This window comes from Oryctolagus cuniculus, chromosome 18, assembly GCF_964237555.1.
Source record: "Oryctolagus cuniculus chromosome 18, mOryCun1.1, whole genome shotgun sequence".
In the NCBI taxonomy this organism is placed as follows: domain Eukaryota; kingdom Metazoa; phylum Chordata; class Mammalia; order Lagomorpha; family Leporidae; genus Oryctolagus; species Oryctolagus cuniculus.
The window spans coordinates 1,075,799-1,099,261 of NC_091449.1; the positions used below are offsets into that span (position 1 = coordinate 1,075,799).

The window sequence follows — 23,463 nt, forward strand, 5'->3', positions numbered from 1 at the left end:
TCTCTCTCGCACTGTCCACTCTGCCTGTCAAATATAAAAAAAGGAAAAAAAAAGTAAGTCAGTGATCAAGCTCTCTCCATTATGCTTCTGTTTCTGTCCACAAACTTACTTAGCCAGTAAACACTTAAAGAGACAGGTGGGTCTTTGTTGATCAGCAGAAAGGGAATAAGATGGGAAACTTGAAGCCATAAGGGCAGTGATGTTCATCAGCCACCAACTGGCTTTATCAAAGAGGGACGTATAGAAGGAAAGAAGGAAGATAGCACATAAAAAGAGAAAAAGGTGCTCACTAGGATCAGGATGTTGTGAGTGACTGTAGTCTCAGGGGAGCACCCTCTGGTCACTCTGTGAACACAGAAAACTAGTTAGCACCCCAAACCATCCATAAAATACTCCAGCCCAAAAGTTGCCATTGTCTGAGAAATCCATTCCAGAGAAAGACCAAACAATTGTCTAAAATTAGGTTATGGAGAATCCAGTCCACTTGCTTTGTCATCCATCCAGTGCAGGAAAGGAGACCATAACAAAGAAGGAGCAGGATGTTTGCTAGGATCCTGACTCCTGTGTGAGAGGCAAAGATGACTCCCATTGTCAGAGCCCTGGGAAGCATCAGTCACAAGGACAGTAGTTTCACACAGAGCAGGTCAATCCTGTAAAGAAATGCCGATAGCGGATTTCATCAAGGAAACAGGTTCTGCATCCGCAACTAACAATTTTTTCCCACTCAGAAAAGCTGTATACAAATATATATTCTTTGAATTTTCTGAAGATGAATGTTGTATATATATTGTCCTGTGTGTGTTTGTATGTGTTTGGGTTTTTCTAATATTTCATTCATATTTACCTTGTTTCTGTATACTGTATCATTTTCTTGCCCATTTGTGTTACAATATTCTTCTACATAGAGCTTTCATGAAATCCATCTTTGTTGACTATCCAGTTATTCCATAAGCAGTCTTGTATTTCTATGAAAAAGTAGAAATTCAAATCACAGTATTGGTGACTTGACTTATCAGAGCATAGTGGCAGAATAATTCATTATGACAATGTTGAATCATCCAATCTAAGTTCAGTTCTATAGTAGATTGGTGATGCCAAAGGTTTGTTTTGCTCTTGTTTCATTTGGGCTCAAATGCACAATCACCACACTACAGCAAATACTTGAAACCTCAGAATCTACCCAAAATAATAGTTTTAGAAAATTAAAATAATAAATACTAAAAAGAGAAAATATTAAATGATTTTATTTGCATAGTATTAATGACACTGATTTAAAATTATCAGTTGTGTCCAAATAGCTCAAGATGAGTTAGCATGAAAATATATTAAAAACACTTTACAATATCCTGAACCCTGAAAAACCTGAAGAATGATAAAGAGAACCATAATACCAGAACAATGAATGTTCCAAACTAGTTCTGTTCCAGTATAGTGACAACATAATATTTAACATATTAATAAAAACTCTAAATAGACAGTGCCATAGCATCCTGTGATAGGACCATTGTGGATGAGTTCCAGGGTTATACAACACACTTAAAACATCATTGCATTCTAATTCTCTTTCACAATATTCCTGAGTTTCTAAAATTAAACTATGAGAAGCATAAATACGCTAATAAATATGAATTAGCAAGTTACACTAAAACTCTTTAAAGAACACTTTAAAATAAATGTAAACAGAAAGTCTGTGCTTTACCCTTTATTACATTATTCTATTAAGTCTATATGCTAGAAATTAGGGTTATATAAAACACATTAACACCCGCTAATGTAAGTTCATATTGCAATCTTAAAAAATGTGAGAATATGATGTAACCAAGATAGGGATGTACACAGTGTCCAATTAGTTCAACACCCCTGTGAGATTACTTGTCAGATGATAGCTGTTCTAAAAGTGATTTGGGGAAGAGTGGCATTTGTCGCTAAGGGACTTGCATAGGAAATTTAAAAAATTATATTTTATTCTTATTCATATGGGTAAGGTCAAAGCTCTTGACATCACCATAACTTGTGTTCATGCCAAACCAAGCACGCTTTACAGTCACCCATGCATGGAGTAATTTGATGAACTCAAACTATTGATTCATACATGTATATGTCAGATTTCAGTGAAATGTGTCAGAGTTCCTGTTTCTCACCAGTTAGCTGAACAACACAAGCTCTGTCAACTTGGAGTTCCTCCCCCACTTTTTGTAAAATGGCAGGATTTGGCTTCCAACCAAAAATTTTCTCCCAACCAATTCATTAGCATATACCAGTATACATCTCTCCCTTTTAGCTGCTATAGAAATTAAGCATTTTCTTCTTCCATAGGAAAACACATACACAGGCACACTCAGTCCTTCACTGCATCAACTGATTAAGGAATACAGGAAGACATTGACATCTGTGGATGAGAAAACTGAACTAAGGGGTGAATAAATATATTTGACAGTGGATTACAGCACATTCTTGGAAACCAGAAGAAGCTATTGCAAGTCATGTTAGAATCATGTACCTGTTAAAGTCATTGGATGATTTTGCATCTGAAATCTGTATTTATGAAATCATTTCTCTCTTTAAAACTGATTTCCTTTCTTCAATACAAACAATTACTTCTAAGGATCAGAGCTGTCTTGAAACACTCGCTGTCCCCTTTAACCACCTTGTGGCTGCCCATGAGGTGAGAAATTAGAAAATTTCATATGATTCTTTATCACACACATGGAGATAACAAGGTTATGACATCTGAAATATTTGCAATAAACTCTGAAATTGTAACTAAAGAACTACCTTTCAAAGTAACTCAAACATCAGATCTACTCATTGCCATGTTCCATATCAAACTAATGTCATGGATGGTCATGCTACTGAAACAGGAGGATTCAGGGATGGACATGGGGCATCTTACCGTCAGCTCCTCTTGAGGAGTTTGGATCAGACCTTAACAAGCATCCCTCTTCTTTGAGTGGACTCTCATGTCTACGCTCCAGCACCAGTGCCACCTCTGTCAAGGCTCAGAATGTTTCCAGGGATTCTCCTTACAGCCCCAATACAGAGCCATTTTCTTCAGAGCCTCTCTCCAGGATACAGATGTAGTCTCCTAAAGTGTTGCCTTTTTCAAGGAGGTTGGAGCAATGATGACACTCAGAGGTTGGGAGTGAGGCAGGAGGAAGACAGCAAAACCCAGAAGAGGTCATTTAAAATTCTCTCACCTTGCTTCCCTCTAGAGCATGATTAGGCTACCACCTGTTTCAATAATGAGAGTGACTGCTTGGGGAATTGAGGGTAGCTCTAAGAAACTTTTGTCTCTTCTACCAATTGCCAAAAACAATTACCAGTGATTACTGGCTGTCTCCCAAGGATCAGAAAGAAAGAGTAGTGATGGAAACTTTGCTGTGTTCCACTGAAACTGAAAATCACTTCTTTTTGGGAGGACGGCCACTATTGCTTTCCCTCTGCCCAGACACCCTTCTGAGTGTTCTGACTCCTGGTTCATCAAATCTCTGAACAGATAATCAAAAGTTGGGGCTGACTCTGTGGCGCAGGCATTGAAATCCATGGTTTAAGTGCTGGCAACCTATATGGGAGCCGGTTTGAGTCCCGGCTGCTTCACTTCTGATCCGGCTGTCTGCTGTGGCCTGGGAAAGCAGTAGAAGATGGCCCAAGTCCTTGGGCCCCTGCACTCACATGGGAGACCTGGATGAAGCTCCTGGCTTCGGATTGGCGCAGCTCTGGACATTGCAGCCAATTTGGATGTGAACCAGTGGAAGGAACCTCCGTCCCCCCGCCTCTCCTCTCTCCTTGTACTCTTTCAAACAAAGAAATAAATCTTACAAAAAAAAGGTTACCAGCATGTTACAGCTCCTCAATATCTTTCAGTCTCTTTTACAAATGGCATTGCTCCTCTTTCTTTTTTTTTTGACATAAAGATTTACAAGGTGAGAAGGAGAGAGACAGAGAGAAAGGTCTTCCTTCTCTTGGTTCACCCGACCAGATGGATGGTACAGCCAGAGCTACACTGATCTGAAGCCAAGAGCCAGGTGCTTCCCCGGGTCTCCCATGTGGGTGCAGGCACCTAAGCACTTGCACCATCCTCCACTGCCCTCCTGGGCCACAGCAGAGAGCTGGACTGGAAGAGGAGCAACCAGGACTAGAACCTGGTGCTCATATGGGAGGCTGGCACTGCAGGTGGAGGATTAACCAGTGAGCCACGGCACCAGCCCCAGTGCTACTCTTCTTAAAATAACTATGCTAGCTTGTTTATCCTGTATGTTTCATGCTTCTGTGATTTCTCTTCTCACTTTTCACAAGGGAACATTTTTGGAACATTTTTACTCTTTCCAGTTCTTCAGTTCCTATGCACTTCTGGACAAATTCTAATCTGAGGTTTTTACCTGCAAATCTAATACATGAACAAACCTCTAAGCCAAGAATCATATCTTATATTTTACTTAAATTTCTCAGTAGCTGTAGATACAGGTGATATAGTTCACTTTTTTTTTATATTGTGTTGGCGAGTTCCTCCACTTCTCCTATTGCTTAATAAGAAAAGACCCCACACCTCAATCATTAATCCTAGATTTATGTACATCATATTGGGAATCTTATCCAGTGTCAACAATAAATAGAAGAAACCAAACATTTCCAAAGTTTCCCTCTTTCCAGATCTCCCTCCACAACTCCACATTCTTCTGTAACCTAGTCGTGGATGTCTAACAACGTCACAAACTCCACCTAGTCAAACCTCATTCCCGACCTTTTTTCCAGCTCTTCTCTGACTGTATCCTGCCCTAGCTCAGTTGATTACAGCTGTATCCTTCAACTGAGAACAAAATCACAACACCATGCTTAGCACATTAAGGTTCCTCACTCCATGCATCCCATTCTACAAGCATTTCTGCTGGTTTCATCTACAAAATTCATCAAGAATACAGGTAACTTTCATCACCATACAAATTGCCAGCATTGGCAAAGCACAAATTTTTTCCTAAAATTTTTATTTTATTCATTTAGAACCAGAAAGACAGGAATACAGGGAGTGACAGACAGCTCTCTTCTGCTGACACACTACATCAGATTCTTCCAGTGATTGTCATTGAACCAGGATGAATTTGAAAGCCAGGAATGGGTCTAGCTCTCTCACTCTTACGGCAAGAATCCAACTTGTTTAGCCCTCAACTAATGCTTCCCAGGTGTGCAGGAGCAGAAATCAGGTCTTGAGCACAGGGACTCTGGGCATCCTAACTGGAATCCTAACTGCTAGAATCTGAACCCACCTTGCTCCATTCTCTCTTACTTGACTTTCTGCACTGCTCATCTGAATGCTATCCTTGTACACAGCTTTATTTCTTCTGGAGTCAGTTCTCACTCAACAGCCAGTATGCCTTTGGATCAGCTTGGTGCACTGGCCACAACACGCTGGCCACGGACGCCATTGGATGGTGAACCAACGGCAAAGGAAGATCTTTCTCTCTGTCTCTCTCTCTGTGACTGTCCACTCTGCCTGTCCAAAAAAAAAAAAAAAAAAAAAAAAGAAAAGGAAAACACCCTTATTTGATGTAGGCAAAGTAGAAATGAGAAGCCCCTCCTTTTGCATGTCTGGCTATCTCTAAATGAAATAATTTTGTGTTCATGCTCAGTCTATCTTGTTTTGATCCTAGCCGCTAACTGATTTAGCAAATATAAATACTATATAAAATATGGCAGGGTGAACTGATACATGGACAGTATGCAGCATTCTGGATTTTCATGCTATAACCCGTTTACGAAACTCATTGATCTTTGTGCCGCAGGTATACCACAGCCTAGAGACATGGGGGTCTCTGTTGATGAGCACAAAAGGGCTAACACAGGGGAAAGATGAACCCATAAGGGCAGAGGTATTCACCAGCCACCAGCTGGGTTTATCAAAGAGGGACATATAGAAAGTAAAGAAGGAAGACAGTGCATAAAAACAGAAAAATGTGCTCACTAGGATCAGGATGCTGTGGGTGGCTCTTGTCTCCAGGAAGCATTTGGGAGAGAGGCTTTTGCTGTGAATGTGTAGGACCTTCTGCTTTATGTCTGTACAAAATGATCAACATGCAGCCACTGGCCCAAATCATTAACACCAAATACAACACATCAGTGAAGGAAAACATCATGGAATACCATAAGGATATACTTCTGTCAATAATTATGCCAGAACAGTACCCTAAGTCTTTTTTCCCTGTGAGATTGTTGCTTTCCCCCATCGCTGTAATATACATAGGAGCAATACTATTCACCTAAAGGTGAAGGGTCCAGCAGAGGACGATGGAAAGTCGAACAGATTTGAGGACTTTGACCTGAGCTCCATCCACTGGGGGCTGCTAAGGCTGATTGTGATGGCCTGGAAGCCACTCAGGAGAGAAGTTGTACTCAGAGACACCCCTCTGGCCACTCTGTGAACATAGAAAACTAGTTTGCATCCAAAATCGTCCATGACATATTTCAGCCCAAAAGCTGCCATGGTCTGAGGAATGCCTCTCGAGAGCAGAACCAAGCAGTTGGCTACAATTAGGTTATGGAGAATCAAATCCATGTGCTTCATCCCTCGTCCAGTGCAGGAAAGGAAGCCATAGCAGAGAAGGAGCAGGATGTTTCCTAGGAATCCGACTCCTGTCTGAGAGACAAAGATGATTCCCATGGTCAGAGCCCTGGATGGCATGTAGTCACAAGGACAGTAGTTCACGCAAAGCCAGTAAGTCCTGGAAAGAAATGGAGTTAATGTGTTTCATCAAGGAAGCTTAAGTTCATTTCTTCTTCCACCCACTGTTTTCCCCACTCAGAAATGCCTGCTAGAAAAATACATTCTTTGTATTTTCTTAAGAGGCATTGGGATGCTGGCTGAGTATATCTTCTCACATGGCTATTTCAGATTTTTCTAAGAGTTTTCATCCATATTCACCTTGTTCCTACATGATATATCATTTTCTTGTCTATTTGGGTTACAGTAGTGTTTTGGTTAAGTGTTCCTTCTACAACTAACCAATTATTCTGGTATTTGTATGAAAATGCAGAAATCAAGTTACCTGATGGGTGAGCGATTATATAGGAGAAGAATGACAGAATAATTATTTATCACAACATTTAATTATGTATTCTAAGTGCAGTGGCACGTTAGAATGCTGAAGCCAAAGACTTACTCTTTTTTCATTGGCCCCAATGAACAATGATACTATCACAGCAAATGTTTGAAAGCAAATATTGAAAGTATGAATAACTCATGCCAACTAAAGTAGAAAATAATGAAGAAAATAATTAACTGATTTCTTTTGTATAGAATTGAAAATGTAGTATAATAAGTAACACTAAATTTATTTTTAATTAATTATTTAATTTGTTTGTAAAAGAATACAAATTTCATAAGTACAATTTTAGGAATATAGTTGTTGTTCACACCATACGCACCCTCCCACCCATACTCCCACCGTCCTTCCCTTTTCTCTCACCTTCCCAGTCCCACTCCCTATTAGGATTCATTTTTAAGTAACTTTGAACCCAGAAGACCAACGCCGTACTAAGTAAAGATTTCAACAATGTGCACATACCTGCATACACACACAAAAAACCCGAGAACTAGTTTTACACTTACCTTGCATAAATACAACTCATTGAGGACAGATGTCCTGCATGGGGAGTTCATACACAGTGACTGCTGTTGTTAATTTTACAATTAACACTCTTATGTATGATGTTAGTGACCACCCAGGGCTTTTTTTTTTTAACTTTTATTTAATGCATATAAATTTCCAAAGTACGACTTATGGATTACAATGGCTTCCCCCCCATACCGTCCCTCCCACCCACAACCCTCCCCTTTCCCACTCCCTCTCCCCTTCCATTCACATCAAGATTCATTTTTGATTATCTTAATATACAGAAGATCAGCTTAGTATACATCAAGTATGGATTTCAACAGGGCTCTTGACATGAACTGCTAGGCTATAAAAGGCTTTCGAATGCACAAACTCCTTCAGTATTTAGACAAGGCCATAAGTAAAGTGGAAGTTCTCTTCTCCCTTTAGAGATAAGTACATCCTTCTTTGATGGCCACTTCTTTCTGCTGGGGTCTCACTCACAGAGATCCTTCCTGTAGAACATATTTTTTACCATAGTGTCTTGGCTTTCCATGTCAGAAAAGCTCTCACTGGCTTTTCAGCCAGACCAGGAAAGGTTTGGGCTGATTCTCAGGACAGAGTAACACTTAATTTAATAAGTATGAAAAACCAGTTGTGTCCATACAGCTCAGGATCAACTAGCATGAAAATATATTTCAAAGGCCAATGTTGTCTTAGGCTGCTGCCTGCGATGCCTGTATCCTGTATGTGCACCAGTGAAATCCCAGCTGTTCCACTTCCAGTCTGGCTCTCTAATTTGCCTGGGAAAGCAGCAGAAGATGGCCCAAGTCTTTGGGCTCCTGTGCCCATGTACAGGCTTTGGCTCTATATTACGATGAATGAATATGAACTAGCAAGTTGTATTAAAAGTAAAGAATTTATTTTTAAAAGGTGAACAAGAAAGCTTGTGCTTTTATGCTTTATCAAACTTTCCATAAAGTTTATGTGTTAAAATTTTGTGTTTAGATCACCACACAACAAATAAGGAACCCCTAATGGGAGTTCCTACTGCAGCCTTAAAGAAATAGGAAGAATTCTGATTAAATTAACCAAGATTGAGACGTGGACAGTGTCTGGTTGAGCAATAAGCCCTGGGAGGCATCTTGTCGGATGGTAACAGGGATATTCGGGGGCTGCTCTAAAAGTGACACAGGAGAGAATGGAGCTCTGAGCTCACCAATGGACATGTTGGAAGAAAAAAATACATTCTAGAGCTTATTCAGAGGGGTACAGCCAAATAGCTACATCACCACTAACCTATGTTCATTCCAAACCAACCTGAGTCTACTGCCACCCACACGTGAGGTAATTTGATGGACTCAAACTATTGACTCATGTATGTAGATTTCAGTGAAATGTGTCAGATTTCCTGTTTCTCCCCAGTTATGTCAACTTGTAATTTAATTCCAATTGTTTAAAATGCAGCATTTGATTTCCAACAAAAATTTCCTCCCAATCGGTTCTTCTTATTACTGTATACCAGTATGTATCTTTGTGGTTTAGCCCCTGCAGGACTTAAATATGTGGTTATTTCCTAGCACTAGGAAAGAAAGTGATCATTTGTGGAATTTGAAAAACATGGTACTCTGATTCTGAGCCCCTGGTTTGATTAAAAGAGACAGTGATTGTTTCTCTCTCAAGAAGTGTAGTCTGTAAAAGAATTTCCCCCCTCTTGAATGAGAAAAGGAAAGTAGTCTTAAAGAGACAAACAATTTCATCAATAGAGATGTCTGTGCAAAACCATCCAGCACCTTTAACAGGCATTTGATTCTAACATGACCTGTGATAGTTTTACCTGGTTTCCAAGATCATGTTTTAATCCATTCTTAAGTCCATTTATTCACACCTTAATTCAATTTTTTGAATTAAGTGCAGTGCCGGCATACTATTTGAGTGCTGTTTCCTATCCTTGCTGCTCTACTTAGGATCTGGTGCTCTGCTAAGGCCTGGTAAAGCAGTAGAAGATGGCCTAAGACCTTTGGCCCCTGCACCAATGTGGGAGACCCAGAAGCAACTCTTGGCTTCTGACTTCAGATCGGCACAGCTCCAGCCATTGAGGCCAACTGGGGGAGTGAATCAACAGATGGAAGACTTTTCTCTCTCTCCCTCCCCCCCCCTTTACTCCTCACTATGTACAACTCTGACTTTCAAATACATAAATCTTTAAAAAAATACAAAGAACGTATTTTTCTTTCTTTCTTTTTTTTTGACAGGCAGAGTGGACAGTGAGAAAGGTCTTCCATTTCCATTGGTTCACCCCACAATGGCCTCTGTGGCCGGCGAACTGTGCTGAAGTCAGGAGCCACTGATTCATATGTCCCTCTTTGATAAACCCAGCTGGTGGCTGGTGAACACCATTGCCATTATAGTTTCATCTTTCTCCTGTGTTAGCCCCTTTGTGCTCATCAGCAGAGACACCATGTCTCTAGGCTGTGGTATACCTGCGGCACAAAGATCAATGAGTTTTGTAAATGGGTCATAGCATGAAAATCCAGAATGCTGCATACTGACCATGTATCAGTTCACCCTGCCATATTTTATATAGCATTTACTTGGCTAAAACAATTTGTGGATAGGATCAAAACCAGATAGACTGAGCGTGATCACAAAATTATTTCATTTAGCAGATAGCCAGGCATGGAACAAGGAGGGGCTTCTCTTTTCTGCTTTGCCTACATCAAATAAGCGTGTTTTTCTTCAGTCTTTGTCCTCCTGTGTCCTTAGCTCCTTACCAATGCTACTAATCTTCCCTTTAGCATTCACTTTTTTTGAAATCTTGATTTGAGATATTGTGATAGTAAAGTCTACTCTCAGTTTTACTTCTTCAATTAAATACCAAAAGTGAACGCCTAAAGATATAAGATTCCTTCCTTCACTCTGACTCTTTGGGGGCTATAAAAAGACAGTGGATGTATTTTTGATACAGTTTTCCTTCCCAGGTTCATTGGAGGAATTTTAAGTGATTTAAGAATGAAGAAGTCGCTATCATTGATTCTATAAGTATGTTAAGTCGTAAACCCTCAGATTTATTCCAAACACAATTCCACAAGCCCATCTAGAACAGGAATTCTGGAGGCAAAGTATAGTGGAAAAATACTGCCTTCATTCCTCAAAGGAAAGTTATGAGTAAGCCAATTGGAAAAACCCAGGGGAAAAATAAGGGAAAATATCCCTGGGACTGCATTCTTCAGATATTTTTGTGAGCAGGGTCTTTATACCTGAGATCGTGGACAACAGAATTGTGATATAACTGAATGGCAGATTACTCTGGATAAATCAGAGTAAATTGTGTGCATCACAACGTTGAAACTTTTTTAGAAGATCTCAGGCAAAGATGTTAATTTTGATATTAGAATGTCCATGTGAAACAAAATTGGCTAAATAAAATCTCATATTTTTTACAAAATGCTGACACCACCGAAAGCTATTTTAAGGAACAAGTTAATTTACCAAGAAATAGAGGAGGAAGAAGTAACTAGAGGAAGGCACGCTTGCCTTTTTTTTTTAAGATTTATTTATTTGAATGTCATTACAGAATGAACGTCCATCTGCTGGTTGACGTCCCAAATGACCCCAAAGTCAGGGCTGGACCAGGCTGAGGCAAGGAGCTTCTTCCTGGTCTCCCATACCGGTGTCAGGGAACCAAACACTTGGGTCATCTTCTGGCACTTTTCCCAGGCCATTAGCATGGAACTGGATCAGAAGTGAAGCAGCCAGGACTGAACCAGTGCCCACATAGGATGCTACAGCTGCAGGTGCCGGCTTTACCTGCTACTCCACATTCTGGCCCAGCATGTCTGTAATACATGAGTAAAGACCAGGTGAAAATGACAGAGGACATGAGGGCACTGAGGTACAGGGAGCAACAGAAGGAAGTTGAACACAAAGCAAGGCTGTGTTTCTGGCCAACCTGAGGGTTTTGTCTCCCAACCAGGATTCTGGCTTATTTCTCTGAAATATGCACAGTCACTGCCTTGAAGAACGAGACAAAGAAAGCGAAAAAGGAGAGAATTGTCAGAGTGTTATAAATGGTTCATGATCAAGTCAAGAAACTTTTGTTGGGTCAGCATTGTGGTTAGTGGGTTAAATCAGCAGCTGTAACACTGGCATCACATGGGGTGGGATGGAGGCACTGTTTCCACTCCCAGCTGCTTAGCTTCCAATCCAGCTCCCTGCTTATGCACTTGGGAATGCAGCTGGAGTTGGCCTAAGCACTTTGGTCCCCACCACCTACGTGGGAGACTTGTATGGAGTCCCAGACTCCTTGCTTAGGCCTGACCTAAGCTTTGGTAGTTGAAGCCATTTGGGAAGTATACGACAGGATAGACCATCTCTTTTGTCTGTAGGTCTCTCTCTGTCACTCTGGTTTTCAAAGAAATAAGATAAATCTTGCAAAAATGGAAACTTTCATTGACGGTTTCAACAAACTCAAGTGGAATACCTAATATGTATCACCCATTATCAACTGTGTATGGGAGAAAATGGAGAACAAACCACTTAGGGGATGAATACTTCATGGGTGAGTGTGTAATGAGATATTAGGTAAGCCAATAGGAGGAGGCCTTATTGGAAAGATGATATTTGAGGCTAGACTTGAAAGGAGATAAGGGAGACAGTCACATGAATATTGAGACAATTTGACCACAATAGAAGAAACAGGCTATTCCAGCAAAGCCTGGAATGTACATGGAACCAAGAGAGTAAGCAGCAGCATGTCAAAGAGGAGGATTGACAGGCTACAGAGGAGGAATTCTCAGACAGCCACACAACACTGTAAGCATTTTTGGTTCTCTCAGAAAAAATGAAGAGGTTCTGGAGGGTTTCTACCACTATGTTGTCATTTCCCAGCCTCATATATTGAGCCATATGTCTGGTGAGTGAGAACTGACTTCAGAAGAAATAAAGCTGTGAACAAGGATAGCATTCAGATGAGCAGTGCAGAAAGTCAAGTAAGAGAGGATGGAGGAAGGTGGGTTCAGATTCTAGTAGTTAGGATTCCAGTTAGGATGCCCGGAGTCCCTGTGCTCAAGACCTGATTTCTGCTCCTGCACACCTGGGAACCATTAGGTGATGGCTAAAGAAGTTGGATCCCTGTTATAGGAGTGGGAGAGCTAGACCTAGTTCTTGGCTTTGAAATTTGGCTCAGCTCCACCACAATCACTGGAGGAATCTGAGGTAGTGAATAAGTGGATGAGAGCTATCTGTCTGTCTTTCCCTGTCTTCCTGTCTTTCTGAGTCTAAATAAATTAAATAGTGGCCAGTGACAGGCATCGCGAATTTACCGGGTCTGCCTGCTGTCGGCCTATTCAAACTGGTGGTGCAAGGCCCAGCACACCCGGTGTGGGCTGCAGAGCGGCAGAGCCCGAGTGAGGCGCGTGAGCGCTGGGCACTCAGCGGTGGGAGAATAGCGGGCCAGATGGCAGCGCTCTGGGCGGGGCGGATCTGAGAGGCGAAGGCAGGAGCGCTGGCTGTCTTTCACTTCTCCACCACTCCCCACAGCTGCGGGGGCTCAGGCTCAGCCAGGCGTCGAACCCCGAACCCTGGCGCTGCCTGCCCGGGTCCACAGCAGCAGAAGGCGGGCCCGGCCTCTGACAGGGACGCCGGCGCCAAGGCCTCCCGGCAATAGTACTCAGTACTTTCCAAAATGGGAATCCCAGGGCTCCTTACGGGAAGCACGATTTCCTTGGCACAGACGTTGTTTCTGTGCACCTGCTTGCCCAGGGCCCGTGAGGACGAGGAGGAAAGTGAAGCCAAGTCCGTGTCTGTTTCACTCAGCCTCAGGGTCTTCATCAATTCATGACGAATCTCCACCTCTCGACCCTGCAACTCCGGCGAGGCCCAGGGGGCAAAGGCTCAGTGATGCTCACGGCGGCCACAATGACAACGACAATGACATGTCGGTTCTGTCAGGTGTTTCAGGACCTCTCCGAGCCCTGAAGCCGTGGAACATTCCAGATGTCCTCACGACCACGGCCACAGTGACAACGACAATGACATGTCAATTCTGACTGTCGGGGTATCAGGACCTCGCCGAGCCCTGAAGCCGTGGAACATTCCAGATGTCCTGACGGCCATGGCCACAGTGACAATGACAAGGACATGTTAGTTCTGCCAGGAGTTTCAGGACCTTGCCGAGCCCTGAAGCAGTGGAACATTTCAGATGTCCTGATGGCCACGGTGACAGTGACAACGACAATGACATGTCAGTTCTCACTGTTGGGTGTTTCAGGACCTCGCCGAGCCCTGAAGCCGTGGAACAATCCAGATGTCACTGAGGGCCGTGGCCACAGTGAAAACGACAATGACATGTTGGTTCTGACTGTCAGGTGTTTGAGGACCTCACAGAGCCCTGAAGCCATGGAACATTCCAGATGTCCTGATGGCCACAGCCACAGTGACAGTGACAAGGATATGTCGGTTCTACAAGGAGTTTCAGGACCTCGCCAAGACCTGAAGCCGTGGAACATTCCAGATGACCTGATGGCCAAGGCCACAGTGACAACAACAATGACATGTCGGTTCTGTCTGTTGGGTGTTTCAGTACCTCGCCGAGTCCTGCTGCTGTGGAACATTCCAGATGTCCTCCCGGCCACGTACAATTGTCCATCCTCACACACACGGCACCCGCTGTTCCAGGTGCATCCCAGTGTCCCCAGTGTCGGCCTTCACCTGCGTGGCCTTCAGGAAAACACTAAGGCCTTGGGGTGGTGGGGACTTGGGGGAGAGTGCAGCATGGGGCCCGGGCCAGTTGGGATCACCGTGGGCACCCACGTCCCCGTGTGTGCATCTGGAAACTTGGAGATTCCTGCCCCCCAGACTGCACGGCTTTGTGGGTTCCCCTGGACATGGCTGGTCAGGGTCCTGGTCCTCAGCTCCCAGGCAGCCCTAGAGAGCAGATGTGGACTGCAGGGCCGGTCCCGTGCTCTCAGACTCACTTCCAGCAGGCGCGAGAAGCCCTGCGTCTCTGGTGCCAGGCGCTGAGTCCCTGCTGAGGGCCTCTGGCAGCACCCTGTCTCCGCAGGCTCTGCCTCGGGGCTGCTTCAGCCCCAGCTGCCAGTGCCAAGGCTGCTGCAGGATGTTTCAGCTGAGACTCCCAGCGCTCCTGGGTGCACCTTGGTTTGGGTGTTCGCTGGCACCCCGCTACCCGGCAGGGAGCTCACGGGGACTCCTGCACCCACAGTCAGCAGCCACAGACACCCGCGGCCGCCCCATCCCAGATCCTGATCTTTGTCATTTGTTTGGAGGAACAAATGATATATTTAATATATAAAGTGTTTTCATATCTAAATGTTGAAATATGTATTTTCTTCCTTTCCTCCTTTCTTTCCTCTTTCCCCCCTCTCTCTCTGCCTTCCTTCTTTCCTTCCTTCCCTTGACAGGCAGAGTTAGTGAGAGAGAGAGAGAGACAGAGAGAAAGGTCTTCCTTCCGTTGGTTCACCCCCCCCCCCAAATAGCTCGCCATGCAGATCTGAAGCCAGGAGCGAGGTGCTTCCTCCTGGTCTCCCATGCGGGTGCAGGGCCCAAGCACTTGGGCCATCCTCCACTGCCCTCCCGAGCCACAACAGAGAGCTGGACTGGAAGAGGAGCAACCGGGACAGAATCCGGTGCCTCAACCAGGAATAGCACCCATGTTGCTGGTGCCACAGGCAGAAGATTAGCCAAGTGAGCCATGGCGCTAGCCCGAAATATGTATTTTAAAAATTAGTCTATTAAATTTCTATCAGTAAGGATATACATTTTACATCGGGGCATTAGTAAGAATTTTTTATAGTTTCTTCAGTAAATTTATTTTTATTCTTATACAATTTAAACTGATAGGTGTGAATTTGTTCTAACTTTTATTTGATGCATATTCCCGTTTCTTAAGTAAAATATTTTTGTAGATGTTTGATAGTATTGCAGCAGACACGAATACCTTTTGCTATTATTGTTTTTTCATGTTTTAAATCACTGAACTTCTGACAGATATATCATGAAGTTAACAATTAAAACATAAATTTTCAGATAAACCTCTAAGGTGTATTAGAAGTTCATTAACGTTTGTTTTTGACCACTGCCTACCAAATCTGCTTTCTGTTTATCTCTGCTTCCTCAATTTCTAGCAGCGGAGAGATGGGAACTGGAAAACCTTCCAGGTCTATTTGCTGCCTGATTTTTTTCTTGGCTGTCCCAGTTGTTAGCATGGTGACTTGGTCACCAACAGAAAATTCCCTTTTATGAAAATGCTAACATGTAACTAAATGGCTTATGCATTTTAGGTTTTTCTGTCAGTTTTATAATTTTTTTGAAGAACAAATGATCAATTTAATCATGGTGAAATATTTTTTCATAACTAAACTTTGAAACATATATTGTGAGAATTAAATTATTATATTTATATCAATAAGAATATATCTTTATGTTGGAATTGATTAGCATTTTAAGTTTCTTTAGTAAATGTATTTTTATTCTACAGACTTTAAGTTGAAATGTATAAGTTTGTAAGAAAGAAACTTGTATTATACTTCATTTATTTTTATTAGTAATTACATTGATAGCATTATTATACAATTCAGGAGTGCTATTGGTTTATATTTTGGCATCAAGATAAGTATTTTTCCTAAAAGACTTTTGAGTACAGATGATAATTTAGGGGAGGGGCCAGAGTGTATATTTTTTGGCTTATATACTGCATAGAGCTGTTACACAGCTGTTTCTTAAATGTTGCTTTGCAAACTCCATTATTTTAGTGTGTTTTTTAAACTTTTTTTCCATGAGTTTCAAGTTCTACTTTAGACTCTGAAAGGACTTTTAATTCTTATAGGTAGGTGATAATACAGAGATGTATATTATAAGATAATGTATAAGATCCAGTATCTTTGAGCTCAGGGGGGTGGAGCCAAGATGGTGGAATAGTGAGGATGCACACTGATACTCCCGAAAAAGATAGTTTAATAAAAGTGGAGTTACTGTAGTTTCAGGGAAAGTTTCAGGAAAAATTTACTGTAGTTACTGTAAAAAAAAAACTGAAGTTACTGTAGTTTCAGGAAAAATTTTTTCAGGGAAAAAATTGCAGAGGAAACTCTTCCGGATCTAGTGGATGTGACACGGACAACCTATGGGGAAAGCAAGGATGCCAAGCACCGGAACCCAACCTTGGAGTCTATGCATTTGCGCTGGAAAGGGAGGTGAGGCATTGGCAGGGAAATGGCACATAGAGCCTAGAGGGAATGAGGCTTGAAGCACTGCCAGGGAAAGTTCACCAGGCTAACTACAGGAGAGAGGGGGAAAAAAAAGGACCTGTACAGACGAGTTTCTCTCTCTCCACCCACCTCGCAAAGGTGAGTAAGACAAAGAACAGGCGCCATTTTGGACATACGTAAAAGCTGCATGACCTCAGGGCTGTACATGACCTCAGAGCTACGCCTGCCCTCAGTCAAGCAGAAAACCCTGACTCAGGGCAGGGGGTGAAATAACAGGAGGTTAGGACCTAGTGAATGGGTGGAGCTAATGAACTGAGGCGGTGAAAAAAGAGATGGTGGATGAGAGAACTCATGGAGTTCACATGAGTACTCTCCAGAGATGCTACAATTTGGTAACCTTGGCAACCCGGTGGGAGCTACAGGAGAATTTGACCCCACACTGAGGGCAGAACAGATTCTTTATGTGGTCCCTGAGAAAGAGCAGACGAATGATATACCCACAGGAGCCAGAGATCAGAAGCTGATTACCTTCAATTCCACTCAGCTGTGCAGTATTATTTCTCTTCTGAATCAGAGAGAGAGAGAGAGAGAGAGAGAGAGAGAGAGAGATTTACCATGCCTAACCTGAGTGTGTCACCTTTGGCATAACCTTAACCCTGAAGAACCAAACAGAGCTCTCTGGCCACACCGATCTCAAGCCTCTAAGGCTCCTCCAAAAGCAGACAGTCCACTTAATACAGTCATAGTATAACAAGAAAAAAAACACCACAGCGAGGGAAGAAGAATCCAAAGAATATCTCTACAATACCAAGCAACAAACACAGAAACCAAGAAAACAAGAACAAGGAAGACATTATGATGCCCCAAATGAACAAGACACCCCAAGCCAAGATTATGAAGATGATGAGATAGAAGAAACGAAAGATATGGATATCAAAAAATTTATGATAAGAACATTTAAAAGTTTTCAAAACAAATTTTTCAAACAGAAATCCTTACTGGACAGGATAGAAAAATCTCTCTCATGAAAATGAAATCTTAAGGAGGAATCAAAATGAAATGCAGAAACTAGTAGAACAGGAAAGTGTGAAAGTGAAGAGAAATAAAAATGAAATGAAGAACTCAATAGATGAAATGACAAACACATTAGAGAGCCTTAAAAACAGAGTCAATGAAGCAGAAGAGAGAATATCACACTTAGAAGACAGAGGACAGGAAGGATACAGTTAAATCAAAGAAAAGAAGAGGAAATTAGAAATCTAAAAAATATTGCTGGGAATATAAAGGATACTATTTAAAAACCCAACGTTTGGGTTCTAGGAGTTCTTGAAGGCATGTGGGAGAAGGAGTGGGAGAAAGGATTAGAATGCCTTTTTAGTGAGATAATAGCAGAAAATTTCCCAAGTTTGGAGAAGGACAGAGACATCCTAGTACAGGAAGTTCATAGAACCCCTAGTAAACATGACCAATAGAGATGCTCACCAAGACACATTGTAATCAAACTCACCACAGTGAAACATAAAGAAGAGATTCTAAAATGTGCAAGAGAGAAATGTGAGATTACTCTCAGAGGCTCTCCAATTAGATTCACAGCAGACTTCTTCTTTTTTTTTTTTTTGATAGGCAGAGTGGACAGTGAGAGAGAGAAAGAGAGAAAGGTCTTCATTTGCCATTTTTCACCCTCCAATGGCTGCCACGGCCAGCGTGCTGCAGCCGGTGCACCGCACTGATCTGATGGCAGGAGCCAGGTACTTACCCTGGTCTCCCATGTGGGTGCAGGGCCCAAGTACTTGGGCCATCCTCCACTGCACTCCCTGGCCACAGCAGAGAGATGGCCTGGAAGAGGGGCAACTGGCACAGAATCCGGTGCCCCGACTGGGACTAGAACCCAGTGTGCAGGCGCCACAAGGTGGAGGATTAGCCTCATGAACTTTGGCGATGACTACAGCAGACTTCTCATCAGAAACCCTACAGGCCAGGAAGGAATGGTGAGACATAGCCCAGGTACTAAGAGAGAAAAACTGCCAGCCCAGAATATTATATCCTGCAAAGCTCTCATTTGTGAATCAAGGTGAAATAAAGACCTTTCATAGCAAACAGAAATTGAAAGAATTTATTGCCACTCGTCCAGCCCTGCAAAAGATGCTTAAGGATGTGTTACCACACAGAAACACAGAAACATGGTCATCAGTATGAAAGAAGGTAAAGGAAGGAAACCTCACAGCAAAAGATCACAGGAAGTTCAAAACATATATTAGAAAATATCTTTGGCAATGGCAGAGCAAAGTTACCACTTATCAATAGCCACATTGAATATTAATGGCCTCAACTCTCCAGTTAAAAAACACAGATTGACTGATTGGGTTAAGGAACAAAACCCATGTATTTGCTGCTTACAAGAAACACATCTTTCCAAAAAGATGCATTCAGACTGAAAGTGAAAGGCTGGAAAAAGATATACCATGCCAAGAGAAATGAAAAAAGAGCAGGTGTAGCCATCTTAATATCAGGCAACATAAACTTTAACACAAAAACTGTTAAGAGAGACAAAGAATGGCACTATATAATAATTAAGGGATCAATTCAACAGGAAGATATAATGATTATCAATGTATATGCACCTAATTACAGGGCACTGGTTTATTTAAAAGATATGTTAAGGGACTTAAAGGGAGACTAGATTCCAATACAATAGTACTGGGGGACTTCAATACTCCACTCTCAGAAATAGACAGATCAACTGGACAGAAGATCAACAAGGATACAGTAGATTTAAATGGCACTATTGCCCAACTGGATCTAACATAGATCTACAGAACTTTTCATCCTACACATAAAGCATGTACATTCTTCTCAGCAGTACATGGAACCTTCTCTAGGATTGACTACATACTAGGCCATAAAGTAAGTCTCAGCATATTCAAAAGAATTAGAATCATACCATGCAGCTTCTCAGACCACAGTGGAATGAAGTTGGAAATTAGCAACTCAGGAATCCCTAGAACATAGGCAAACACAAGGAGATTGAACAACATGCTCCTGAATGAACACAGGTTCATTCAAGAAATCAAAAGAGAAATCAAAAACTTTCTGGAAGTAAATGAGGACAATAGAACAACATATCAAAACTTATGGGATACAGCAAAAGCAGTGTTAAGAGAAAAGTTTATAGCAATAGGTGCCTACATCAAGAAATTGGAAAGGCACCAAATAGATGAGCTTTCAATGCATCTCAAGGATCTAGAAAAACTGCAGCAAACCAGACCCAAATCTAATAGTAGAAGAGAAATAATTAAAATCAGAGAAGAAATCAATAGGATTGAATAAAAAAAATTCAAAAAATCAGCCAAACAAGGAGCTGGTTTTTTGAAAAAATAAACAAAATTGACACCCCATTGGCCCAACTAACTAAAAAAAGAGAAAAGACTCAAATCAATAAAATCAGAGATGAAAAAGGGGACATAACAACAGACACCACAGAAATAAAAAGAATTATTAGAAATTACTACAAGGACTTCTATGCCAGCAAACAGGGAAATCTGTTAGAAATGGATAGATTCCAGGACACGTGCAACCTACCTAAATTCAATCAGGAAGACACAGAAAACCTAAACAGACCCATAACTGAGTCAGAAATTGCAACAGTAATAAAGGCCCTCCCAACAAAGAAAAGCCCAGGACCAGATGGATTCACTGCTGAATTCTACCAGACAATTAAAGAGATAACTCCAGTCCTTCTCAAACTATTCAGAACAATCAAAGAAGAGGGAATCCTCCCAAATTCTTTCTATGAAGCCAGCATCACCTTAATTCCTAAGCTGGAGAAAGATGCAGCATTGAAAGAAAATTAAGACCAATATCCCTGATGAACATAGATGTAAAAATCCTCAATAAAATACTGGCCAATAGAATGCAACAACACATCAGAAAGATCATCCACCGAGACCAAGTGGGATTTATCCCTGGTATGCAGGGATGGTACAATGTTCGCAGATCAATCAATGTGATACACCACATTAACAGACTGCAGAAGAAAAACCATATGATTATCTCAATAGATGCTGAGAAAGCATTTGATAAAATACAACACCCTTCCATGATGAAAACCCTAAGAAAACTGGGTATAGAAGGATCATTACATTCAATACAATCAAAGCAATTTATGAAAAACCCATGGCCAATATCCTATTGAATGGGAAAAAGTTGGAAGCATTTCCACTGAGATCCAGTGCCAGAGAGGGAAGCCCACTCTCACCACTGCTATAAATATAGTTCTGGAAGTTTTAGCCAGAGCTATTAGGCAAGAAAAAGAAATTAAAGGGATACAAATTGGGAAGGAAGAACTCAAACTATTCCACTTTGAAGATGGTATGATTCTTTATTTAGGGGACCCAAAAAACTACTAAGAGACCATTGGAACTCATAGAAGAGTTTGGCAAAGTAGCAGGATATAAAATCAATGCACAATAACAAACAGCCTTTGTATACACAGGCAATGCCACAGCTGAGAAAGAACTTCTTCTTCTTTTATTTTATTTTTTTGACAGGCAGAGTGGACAGTCAGAGAGAGAGAGAGACAGAGAGAAAGGTCTTCCTTTGCCGTTGGTTCATCCTCCAATGGCCGCTGCATCCTGCATGCTGCAGCCGGTGCACTGCGCAGCTCCAAAGCCAGGAGCAAGGTGCTTCTCCTGGTCTCCCATGTGGGTGCTGGGCCCAACCACTTGGGCCATCCTCCACTGCACTCCTGGGCCACAGCAGACAGCTGGACTGGAAGAGGCAAATGGGACAGAATCTGGTGCCCTAACCAGGACTAGAACCCCGTGTGCCGGTGCCACAAGGCGGAGGATTAGCCTATTGAGCCACGGCGCCAGCGAGAAAGAACTTATAAAATCAATGCCATTCACAATAGCCACAAAAACAATCAAATACCTTGGAATAAACTTAACCAAGGATGTTAAAGATCTCCACGATGAGAATTAGAAAACCTTAGGGAAAGAAATAGAAGAGGATATCAAAAAATGGAAAAATCTTCTATGCTTATGGATTGGAAGAATCAACATCATCAAAATGTCCATTTTCCATAAGCAATTTATAGATTCAATGCAAGACCAATCAAAATACTGAGGACCTTCCTCTCAGATCTGGAAAAAAATGATGCTGAAATTAATATGGAGACACAGGAGACCTTGAATAGCTAAAGCAATCTTGTACAACAAAAACAAAGCTGGAGGCATCACAATACCAGATTTCAGGGCATACTACACGGCAGTTGTAATCAAAACAGTATGGTACTGGTACAGAAACAGATGGATAGACCAATGGAATAGAATAGAAACACCAGAAATCAATCCAAACATCTACAGACAACTTATATTTGATCAAGGATCCAAAACCAATCCCTGGAGTAAGGACAGTCTATTCAAGAAATGGTGCTGGGAAAATTGGATTTCCACATGCAGAAGCATGAAGCAAGACCCCTACCTTTCACCTTACACAAAAATCCACTCAACATGGATTAAAGACCTAAATCTATGACCCAACACCATCAAATTATTAGAGAACATTGGAGAAACCCTGCAAGATATAGGCACAGGCAAAGACTTCTTGGAAAAGACCCCGGAAGCACAGGCAGTCAAAGCCAAAATTAACATTTGGGATTGCATCAATTGGAGAAGTTTCTGTACTGCAAAAGAAACAGTCAGGAAAGTGAAGAGGCAACTGACAGAATGGAAAAAAATGTTTGCAAACTATGCAACAGATAAAGGGTTAATAACCAGAATCTACAAAGAGATCAAGAAACTCCACAAAAACAGAACAAACAACCCAGTTAATGATGGGCCAAGGACCTCAAAAGACATTTTTCAAAAGAGGAAATCCAAACATCTAACAGACACATGAAAAAATGTTCAGGATCATGAGCCATCAGGGAAATGCAACTCAAAACCACCATGAGGTTTCACCTCACCCCGGTTAGAATGGCTCACATACAGAAATCTACCAACAACAGATGCTGGAGAGGATGTGGGGAAAAAGGGACACTATCCCACTGTTTGTGGGTTAAGCCACTATGGAAGTCAGTCTGGAGATTCCTCAGAAACCTGAATATAACCCTACCATTCAACCCAGCCATCCCACTCCTTGGAATTTACCCAAAAGAAATTAAATTGGCAAACAAAAGAGCTGTCTGCACATTAATGTTTATTGCAGCTCAATTCCCAATAGCTAAGACCTGGAACCAACCTAATTACCCATCAACGGTAGACTGGATAAAGAAATTATGGGACATGTACTCTAAAGAATGCTATACAGCAGTCAAAAACAATGAAATCCAGTCATTTGCAACCAAATGAAGGAATCTGGAAAACATCATGCTGAGTGAAATAAGCCAGTCCGAGAAGGACAAATATGATATGCTCCACAGGGCTGAAGCCTGTACATTGGCACAGGAGCCCAAAGATTTGGGCCATCTTCTGCTGCTTTCCCAGGCAAATTAGCAGAGAGCCAGGCTGGAAGTGGAACAGCTGGGATTTCACTGGTGCACATATGGTATGCAGGCATCACAGGCAGCAGCCTAAGACTACACTGGCCCTTGAAATATATTTTCATGCTAGTTGATCCTGAGCTATATGGGCACAACTGGTTTTTCATACTTATTA

General features: G+C 41.9%; 2 protein-coding genes across 3 annotated transcripts in view; one reads left to right on the forward strand and one right to left on the reverse strand.

Annotated features, from left to right (window-relative positions):
• Window positions 1-23,463, forward strand: part of LOC138846748 (vomeronasal type-1 receptor 4-like) — a 72,188-nt gene that overhangs the window by 27,513 nt on the left and 21,212 nt on the right. The window lies entirely within an intron of this gene.
• LOC127486161 (vomeronasal type-1 receptor 4) lies at window positions 698-7,117 on the reverse strand. Its single transcript, XM_051829904.2, is given in 4 exon segments — window positions 698-965; window positions 2,894-6,043; window positions 6,045-6,313; window positions 6,316-7,117. Coding segments are annotated over 3 exon segments (939 nt in total). The 5' UTR covers window positions 6,674-7,117; the 3' UTR covers window positions 698-965; window positions 2,894-5,731.